The sequence below is a fragment of the Nicotiana tabacum genome, chromosome 2, assembly GCF_000715075.1.
Source record: "Nicotiana tabacum cultivar K326 chromosome 2, ASM71507v2, whole genome shotgun sequence".
In the NCBI taxonomy this organism is placed as follows: Eukaryota; Viridiplantae; Streptophyta; class Magnoliopsida; order Solanales; family Solanaceae; genus Nicotiana; species Nicotiana tabacum.
This window is the reverse complement of record NC_134081.1, coordinates 56,795,740-56,806,756: the sequence shown is the minus strand read 5'-3', so window position 1 is coordinate 56,806,756 and position 11,017 is coordinate 56,795,740. Positions and strand designations below refer to the sequence as shown.

The 11,017-nt window shown below is 32.6% G+C and overlaps 1 protein-coding gene across 1 annotated transcript; it reads right to left on the bottom strand.

Moving 5' to 3' along the window:
- Window positions 1–2,719: 2,719 nt before the first annotated feature.
- LOC107824576 (uncharacterized) lies at window positions 2,720–5,063 on the bottom strand. The gene has a single exon (XM_016651379.2). It carries the CDS (start codon window positions 4,608–4,610, stop codon window positions 3,063–3,065), a length of 1,548 nt encoding a protein of 515 aa, XP_016506865.1. The 5' UTR covers window positions 4,611–5,063; the 3' UTR covers window positions 2,720–3,062.
- Between the last annotated feature and the right edge of the window lie 5,954 nt (window positions 5,064–11,017).

Sequence of the window (11,017 nt, the reverse complement as noted above, 5' to 3'; positions counted from 1 at the left end):
TATCAACTTTTGTCTTCTTTTTATTTTTCTAACTTTTTAATATTATGATTTTTTTTAATTGAGCATAGTTCAACTAGATTTCTTAAATTTTTGATTGCCAAATACCCATTTGACCCTCTAAATTATCAACTTTTGTCTTCTTTTTATTTTTCTAACTTTTTAATATTATGATTTTTTTTAATTGAGCATTCTCTTTTTAATTTATATTATAGACTTACCTATAAAATAAATAAATTTTACTTATAAATTAAAAAAAATAGTATTGAAGCATATAAAATATTGAAATAATAAAATATTGAGCATAGTAAAAAAAAATTAATTAGAATAATTTGTTCGTAATAATAATTTTGATATTAACAACAAAAACTCAAAAATTTATTTACACAATTCAGAATGAAAGAAAATAAAATTTATAATTTCATTCACGTAATATAAAAAATAATTATTTAAAATTAAGTTACTTTAATAATATAAATTATATATTTTGAATATTATGCTCAATTATATTATTATTCTAACATGACATATGCTAGAAAACTATTTTTTTATTTTTTATTTTTTAAATAAAACTTATTTGTTCTATAGGTAAGTCCAAGAGAAAAAAATCATAATATTAAAAAAATTTAAAAATAAAAAGAAGAAAAAAGTTGATCATTTAGAGGTTAAAATAGGTATTTGGCAATCAAAAATTTGAGACATACATTCTGAGTGCTATAGGCATAGTTAAGTGATTTTTCTGTTACAACTTACAAACAAAAGAAAGATGATTTTATTAGATATTTTCGGATAATTGAGTGACTATTTAAGTAATGGACTCTAAAATCATGTTTTATTTAATTAAATTTAGACCATGAACTTTAATATGTGCATGTCCATCCAAGTAAAAACTTGGGGAAATGGAGGAAATAAGTAATAGAGAGAAATTGGATCCTGAATTATCAATGTTTAGATGCTATTTTTCTTGGATGAAAATCAAAATACAGACTTAACAACAACATTAATTAAATTATGCAAAAATAATATAAACCAGATGACGACATATATATAAAAGGAGTGTCGATCTTATATTCATATCCCCACCCAATGGCGAAGCCAGAATTTTTATCAAGGGGATTCAAATATTAAAAAGTAAACACATGAACATTCCAAAGAATTCAACATCTGCTATTTATGTATAAAAATAATTTTGACCTTACATTTTTTCGGCGAAGGGGGTTCGGATGAACTCTTACCGCTACTCTAGCTCCGCCCGCCCCTGCCCCCACACCCCACCCTCCCCCGCCCTTTCTCCTCAGGGGTCTTTTCATTTCTGTATTAACTACTATTAATCTGGATGCAGAAGACCATCATTTTACGTAATTGAGGTAGGGAAGCAAGGTTATTTCTTCAAACAAGTGTCCAACCCTCGAATTGTCTAAGTGCTCTGCTTTTCAAAATTTATTTATTACAGATTAATTTGTTTACTTCAAATTATAATTATTCATCTAGTAGTCTCCTCATCATGTTAGATAATCTTTATGTACGGTATATTGAATTGAAATTATTATGGACCCAAACTGAGAATCTAAGATAATGATAATTCATATAAGGATCTCAACTACACATAGCGTCTATGAAAATTCATATAGCTGACCTCAATTAATTCGGGAATAAGTGTAGTTGCTGCAGTATTCGATCTTCTCATCAGTGCTTATGTCACTGTAATTGATATAATTCGAATGGTAAGTAACTTGCTCTCGACTTCATGAATTTCGTAGTAAAATTTTCGATGCTTACAATTTTCAGCTCCATTATTTACGTGAATCTCTTCTTAGTCATTGTGAGCGGATAGTCTACTTGGCCAGCTTTTCGAGACTGAATCATACTTCAATAGCTGAAGAAGTATTGCATTGCAAGTAAAGGTGTCATTACTTTATTAGGATATATTAAAAGATAACAAGTGTCTACATGTAAATGTAATGTTCCTGGCAAAGAATGCTAACAACTATATCTTCTTTAATCTCACTTAAAAGCTTGTTGTCTATCGTTGCATTCTATTTTTGATGACTGAAGCTTTAGAACCAACGAGATTGTAGGCAAAAAGTAAAAGTAACTCTGCTTTCAAGTCGTGTTTCCAGTAATACAAGAAACATAGTCCATTAGTATAATATGAAAGTACTCGAAAGAGGATATAAACAAAGGAAAAGGCAGAGGTTTTAGTTGACCGTTATGAACTCTTTTGCTAATATCGGTACCTAGCATTTAAAAACTTAACACTAACATGATTGGCATAAGAAAAACAACCCCAAAAAAAAAAAAAAACAGATACAACTGCTTCTCAGTTAATTTGGTTGGATTAGATGGGTTCACAAGCTGAAATATGGTTGTTTTGGTTGTCCAAGGGAAAGATACACCCCTACATCACAACATCACAAAAGGTCAATAAGAAACAAAACTAAGGAGGCTACCGACATACCACAACAAATGAACCAAATTCTTACCATCCTCAAAAGTTCCAAGGATCCTTTTTGAACAAAGATTGCTAAACACAGATTGTTTAAACAGGCTACAGTTCAGACCAAATATCCGCTACAGTTCAGACCAAATATCCTTTCTGAACACCCCCCCCCCCCCCACAGAATACCAGACAAAAAAAACAAGTTTAACTCAAAACTCACATGAATTCTTGCAAATTTGTCCAACTTATCTGAATTGAAACAGACAAAAAGAGGAACATATCTCAGCTGAACTTTTTTACTTTAAGTAGCCCAACATTATCTTCCAACTTTACCAGGTCTGTTTTATTTCAGCCCTGATCAATTTTCAACTCTATATCTACGTGCTAGCTAACACACAGATAGCACGTAGATATATCTACGTGCTAGCTAACACACAGATATCTACGTACTCACAAATGTTATTGTACAAGCAAATGAATGAAACAACATGAATGTGATACACATGATATACTTGCCTACTACGAGATGTATAAAAACGATGACATTTTTTCTGCTTGTGTGAGAATTACAAAGAGAAATAAGGAAAAAACTAAAGCTACTGAAACTATGCTGAATTATTGATGATCACCACCACTGATGAACAAGAACTCCACTTTCTCTTAGAGAAGTAAAGAGATCCAAGCATTGGCCATATGTATGCTCATACTTAGAAGACCTCTCCCCAGGACAGCATTTCTGCCACCTATTGTAATGGCATTCAAGAAAAACTTCATCAATCAGGCAAATCGCCCCGGTTTCAAACAATCTGGGAATCAAATCAAATTCAGTGCCTTCAACGTCCATCTTCATCACGACATAATCCCTCTCCGATACACTGCTCTTCAACCATTCAGCAAAGTCAAAACCTTGGATCACATCCACCTCACTCGCAGAGTTACTAGAAGATTCAACAGGTTGAATTCTTCCCATCCCTCGCCCTTTTGCCACGTCTTTATGACCCGGGTCTTGATTAATCTCAAACGACAACGTCTCATTCCTCACCCAAGCAGCATAGGGCAACAAAGTCACCCCTTTTTTACCCTCATACTGCCCGTGGAAAGTTTTGTCAGCCTCAATTGCATATATCTCAAATGTCTTATTCTGTTTAGGATACTGCTTCTTAAACCAACTCACAATGCTCGAACCGTAACTCCTCGCCCCAACATCAACATACACATACCTCTGCTTAAAACTTATATCCGCCATGGACGACAAGTACTTTATGTTCTGTGCATTCTTCTTTAGTGTAATCCATGGTTTCTTAGGTTCCTCTTTAATCAAAGGCTCAGCTTTTTTAATCAGCTTCAGTTTATAATCCGGAACATTACATTTGTTCTTCGAATCACTGCTCACTTTTTCTTCAACATATACATCCCCAAAAACAACCCTTTTCATAACAATCTCACGAATAGTATTTGAATCAAAACCATCAATATTCCTAGACTTAATCAATGTACAACAGTTAAACAAATGAAGGAATGAATTGAAACTGTACGTATCTTTAGAACCTGTTGTATGGACCACGAAAAACCCTTCGGGTTTCAGAGTCCGACAAATCTCCGCCGCGAAATCCCCCGGCTTTGGCGACTTATCTATCATTCCGGCACCGGAAAATATGAAATCAAATGTATTATCTTCAAAAGGCTGTTTAACAGCTTTACCTGTAATAACCAAAGGCTTTGAGCCTTTCTTGTATATCCCAACTGAGTCGGCGATCCCAATTTCCTTTAAAGCGAAAACATCAGCACCTACTGGAGTTTCAACGCAAAGCGTCTTCGAATTCGGGCTCAAAAACCCCTCTGCAACAAGATCCTGGAACACGGAAGAATAGAAACGGGCCGATTTTTGGAAATCTGGGCTGGTCCATAGATCGGGAAGTTTGGGCTTCGCCGGAGCAGATTTTTCGCTTGTCGTCATTACCGCTGATACAGACTCGGTCAGCTGCCCGACGCCGGAGGTAATAACATTCAGATTTTCGGGCAGGGAGAAGAAACAAAAATCACCGAGGTCACAGGTTTCGCCTTTGAGAGTCACCACGTAAGCAAACCGACAACCAAGAATCACAACACAAAACAGAAACAAACGTACCAACACATTCCTTAAAAAACCTGGCTTTCCCGTACTATGATCCATCAAACACGTATTCTTGTGTATTTTTGTAAATATTATTAACAAAAATATGAAAAATACAAAAGTGAAAGAAGCTAAAATTGGAAAATAGAAAAGATGGGATTACCGAGAACAGAAACGAGCAGAGGTATGATTAGCGCCGATAAGAGAACGGTGAGACATGGGTTTTGAAAAGGGTAAAATTAGAGGAGCATAAGGGGTTAACATTTTTGGTAAGAAATAAGAAAACTGTATGATTTGTAGGCGAAATTCACTCTTTTGTATATTTCTTCATATACAAATCCGATACCCAAAACCCAATTTATAATTTTCTCACTGGGAATATTGAGATTATGAAGAAATCAACAAAACCCAGTTCTAAAAATTGCTGATTTTGGGATGTGTAGAGAGAGAAAATTCAAAGAGAGAGAAAAGAATGAAGAAAAATGAGTTGCAGGGGCTAGAGAGAGAGGGGGGGATAAGAAGAAAAAGGGTGTGAAGATGACGGGAATTTAGTTCGGGTGGGGTGGGCCCCGAGTGACTAGCGTGGGAGAGTGCTTTTGGGTAAATTTAACGGCGAAAGGAGTTTGGGGTTTGACTACTCGGTTTAGTAATGAGCTTTTACCAAATTACGATTTTACCCTCTGATGCTATGCCCTATGCTATGTGCACTCCAAGTTTATATATTGATATATATTATTTATATTAGTTTTTCGACACATACGTTGTACGTGTATCCCTTGTCAATCAATACAAACTTTTTAAAATAATTTTATTGTATTGAAGTATATAAGTACAATGTGACAATGTGTAATAAAATTAATTTTGATGTTATTAGGTCCGAACATGTGATACAATCGTATCTCACACCTAATATTTTATTTTGAAATAATATTTTTAATATATGTTTCATTTTCACGTTTCAACGGGTATGTCATGACCAGAACTCTTCAAGTTTATTTAATATTCAATTCACAATTTGTACATACGCAACATGTATTATCCCGTGAGAATTATTAGAAAGCTTATGCATATCAAGACAACAAAATTGTTCTTTCAAGAATCATTTGCATTTACCTCAAGGTCATTAAAAAGCTAACTATTGAGGTAAGTTCTTAGAATTCTTGCAACCTTAATTTTTTCAACTAAAACGATCAAAGCATGACAATCATGATTGAAGAGATCTAGCTCTTAGTTTATTGAAAGGTAGGTATTTGGTACAAAAATATTAAAGAAGTTGTGTTTAAATGAGGGGTAAAATATTCATTCAACTTTTTATGGGTATTTTAGTAAATTAATTTCACCTAGATGTTTTCACACTTATAATATAATATGATATATGTTATATATATTATATGTGTGTATCTTGTATATACATATTTATCACTTAATTATAATTAAATAATACTTATTTCGTTTTAATTTATGTAAACCTATATTACTGGACACGAAATTTAAGAAAAAATAGAACACTTTTGAACTTGTGTGTAAAATAAGGCATAAATATTTTGTGTGACTATAAATCATTGCATAAAAGTACATTGTTTCTAAATATGAAAAGAGGTTAGCTTTTCTGGTACGGACCAGTGTTTTAAAAGGCATTTTCGGGGTGAGCCCTGGGATGAGGCACACAAAAAATGCTCCGAGGCGATGGTATGAGGTGAAAGTCTCAAAAAACGTACACCCATCAATTCGGGGTATACGCCCGGACGTTTGAGGCGCATTTTTGTAGTGAGGCGTAAGCTTCATAGACTTTTTAAAATTACAATAAAATTTGTTGAATAAACCCTTCGTATAATACCCAAATTCTCAAAAGTCAGCTTGTAATTACTCAAAAGTTTTAAAAATGAACTGAAATGTATTAAATTTAAAAGTTAAGATCTTTTTTATAGTGCCCTAATTTATGGTTTGTCTCAATTCTTTATCTTGTCCGCTAGTATGCTAATATCTCTTAAAAGCAATGAATATTTAATTATTATTTTTATAAATACAAAGAGAACCCAATTCTTCTTCGTAGCAGCAAGTTCAAAGTTTAAATTGCAGGTTAGTCATCCTTTTTGTTCTTCCGTGTAGAAAACTTTATTCTTTTCGACTCAAGTTACTTGTGCTTGTAAGTAGCGTATAATAGATTATTTTGATTAGTTTTTTGTGGGGATGGAGCACACATATATATAATTTTCTTCAATTTTTATTCCCACATATTTATAGTTTTTTTTATTTTTATGCAATTTTACCTGTTTATAAATATTTACTGTAATTATATTATTTTATAAAATATTAAAAATTAAATACCCATGGGGCTTACGTCTCGCTGAGGTTTATGTAAAATGACTCGTCTTACGCTCACGCCTTTTAAAATACTGGTATAGACTAAAAATAAAATATGTTCATATAAATTAAAACATAAGGAGTATATATTTTCACTTTAGTTTCAACTACTACAGTTAAATTACTTGATTTAATATCAAAAAATTACTCGATTCAAATAAGTATTTACAGGAGAAAGCGAGTGGTTTTGGGTAAATTTAACGGCGAAAGTGTTTGTATTTGACTACTCGGTTAAGAAGTGGACTTTGGTTGAATTACGGTTTTGTCCATCTGGAGATGCTATTCTATGCCAGCTAATGTTCAAGTTGTATACGGTTTCTTTTTGTTTTGGTTTTGTATTAATTATTGCACGCGGAAAGGAAACGGCTCTTTAATGATTGGCTTCTTTTTTTAAAATTTTATTATGATTGGCTTCTTTTCCTTTTTCTTTCTTTCTCTTTTACTAATTTTTTTTTTTAAATTCTTATATTTGGATTACAATTTACACTGTACATAATTGTTAGTACTTAGTAGTCTCTCCGTCTCGTATTAACAGACGTGGTTACTAAAAATAATTATCTCAAATTATTTATCACTTTAAAAGTCCAAGACAAAATTGATTATTTTTTTTCTTTTTTACCCTTAGTAATAATTGTTCTTGAAGATGGAAATAACACATAAATAGATAAATATTTAATGAAGTGGGAGTATATTTTAAGACATAAATAAGGGTAGAATAGTTAAATTATTTTCCTAATTAATATTTCTTAAGGGCGTGTAAAAGAGAAACACGACACATAATATGAGACGGAAGGAGTACTTACTTATAACAGATCACTTTCTTGTTTTGTTCAAGTTAAGCATCTGCATTTATTAGGGATAATTATTTGGATTGGCTCTAGATAATCTTGTTATAGAAACAATCTTTGCACCCATCAATACATAAAAATTAAATTAACTTAGGAACATTAATGTGGAACAAGGTAGAAGAGGATATTTTTATCACTTGGCAGAGTTCAATATAAAAAGTTGTTTATAAAATTGATTGAATAGTAAGAAGATAATACTCTGTTTTTTTTCAAATTTACGTAATGTAATTTGTATCGGTATGAGATATAAGAAAAAAGGACATTTGAAATTTATAGTGTTAAATATGTTTTAGCATTTGCTTGACTATAAAAGTTTTTTATTAAAAATAAAATAAATTTAAAGTTAAATTATTTTCAAAAATAAAAATATATATTTTTTAAACAAACAAGTATATAGTATCACAGAAACTAAAGGGAAGAATTAAGTAGCTGGAGATTAACACGTCAATAATTGAAATAGTGTATCTTAGTCCCCCACTTTATGAGAGAAGATAGTAACATTTACTTTAGAATTTGACCTAGCAATACTATATGACTTTAATTCAAGAGATTTTGTACAAAAGTATAGCTGAACACCATATACATAGCTTCTTACTATGTTTTTAAGTTTTTTTTTTTTGGTAAGTGGGGAACCCACAGTCGCTATAACCACTGACACAACCTTTCCCCTTCGGGTGAGTACTCTGTGGTGAGCACTTTTTGCGCACTGGGTAAATCTCCCTCTGTGTAATAGCATGCAAACCACGCAGACGATGTAAACCACACTAGGCAAGCCCTGTGCGACAGGCTCACCTGAATTAGTTGCATAATTAGTTATTTTTTTGCAACAGTATTTTATAACCTGATATACAACTTTATACAACATTATAATGTTATAATGCATTATAACATAATAATGTTGTATAAAAAACTGCTTTCATCTCCTATAAACTGCAACTAAGAAAAATATTACAAAATAGCATAAATCTTCATTAAATAACTTCATATTTTTACCATAACTTCAAAATGACATCCCATCGAATCTTAGCCATCAATTTATCAATAATTTAAAATTACAAATCAATTTATGAGTTTTCAAGCTTTTAAAATCCCAATAATGAAGTTTTTAATTTTTCACTTTAATTCACCAACAAATATTTAAGTCTATGATGATAAACATGAATATCACTCTCAAATTAATTTCTAACACAGATCTACTTAATACCTATTAATAGGTAAAAAGAAAGTTTCAAATTATATCAACAAAGTTAAATTAGGTAAGAAAAAAGAATATAAACTAAAATTAATTGGGAAAACTACCCCACATGTACTTCGTGTAGTTGTTTCTTTTAATTATATGTGATTTTTCGTTTTGCTTAAATGTTGTACAACATATTTAATTTATTAAATTTGTGTTATTTGCTAAAGAAGCTCGTTTAACCAAGTTGTCTGTCACGATCCAAAATCAATCTAGTCAACACAACTCAAACAAGAATAATAAGAGTCAATGAGTAAAATAACTGAACTTCTATACAAAATTCCAAGGATTGGTATGTCACGACCCGGAATCCCAACCTCGTGATCGTGATGGCGCCTAACATCTACTTGCTAGGCAAGCCGATGTAAAATAATTAAATAACCAATTTTAACTGTTAAAAACACACAATGATGATATACAACGAGAAATAGAAACCTAGTCTAACACAGTACTGATATAAATCACGTGATAATATCTACTCCAGAAATCCGGAGTCACGAGTACACGAGCAACTAGAAATCTACAAGCAAAGTCTGAAATAAATACAATTGTTTCGAAAGAAATGAACAGTAAAAGAGGGAAAAAGAAGGGGACTTCAAGGTTTGCAGACGCCAGCAGATGTACCTCGAGTCTCCGCATGCAATTATCCGAGCTGACGCACCTTACGCACCGCTGGGACCAATACTTGTATCCGCACAAGAAGTGCAGAAGTGTAGTATGAGTACAACTGACCCAATGTAATCCGTAAGTGTCGAGCCTAACCTCGACGAGGTAGTGACGAGACTATGACAAGATACCTACGTAAATAAACATGTACAAGTGTATATAAAGCAGAAATAATGACAGAGAATGATTACATGCAAACTGGGAAGGGACATGCTAAAGGGGAAGATATAACAACGACGACAGGTAAGAAATCACGAAATAACCAAGTAAATCACTGAAACTAGAAAAATAAGTCAAACCAATAATATGAAAATGGCACGACATCACCCTTCGTATTTGTACTCTCGTCCTCACCATACAATAATATGAAATAAATGGCATGACATTACCCTTCGTGCTTTTACTCTCGTCCTCACCATGTGATAATGATAATATGAATAAGATGGCACGCCATCACCCTTCGTGCTTTTACTCTCTTCCTCGCCATGTAATGATGATAATGTAAAAGAAATGACACGGCATCACCCTTCGTGTTTTTACTCTCTTCCTCGCCCTGCAATAATGGTAATATGAATTCGAATAACAAACAATACGGAGAATAAATTTAACTTCAAATATGGTGTCGTGATATCAAACTTCAACCTCCAAAATTATTTCTCAACTTTGAAATAAGCAATAATTACGAAACGAATAATCAAAGAAGTAATAATCTAACCTAAGCATGGATATCATAATTAACAAATAATAAAATACAAGGAAACAAGTTCCACGCGCATGCTTTAACCCAAAGACAATGCATAAGTACTCGCCACCTCACATATACGTTGTTCTCATACATAAAACATGTAGCAAATAGACCAACAAGTCCTAATCCCTCAAGTCAAAGTTAACTGCGACACTTACCTCACTCCGGAACTAAATCAATGCTTAACAATGACTTTTCTTATAGAATTAGCCTCCAAACCAATCAAATCTAACCAAATATAGTTCAAATAATTCAAATTAAACTTTAGGAACTACTCATGAGTGAAAAAGATTTAATCTTTAATGTTTTTGAAAAAAGTCAATAAAAGTCAACTTTGTGGCCCGCTTGCTCAAAATGTGAGATTCAGACCAAAACCCGATTACCCATTCACCCCCGAGCCCGATTATGTGATTAGTTTCAAAATCCGACCTCCATTTGAGGTCTAAATCTCAATTTCTCAAAATTTCCGATTTCTACCTAAATCCCTAATTTCTACCGTGAAAAGGCATAGATTAAAGGTTAAAATCAACAGGTATTTATGGACATGGAAGGAAACTGTAACGACTCGACCGGTCGTTTTGAGCTCTAGCGCGTTGTTCGGCTGTTT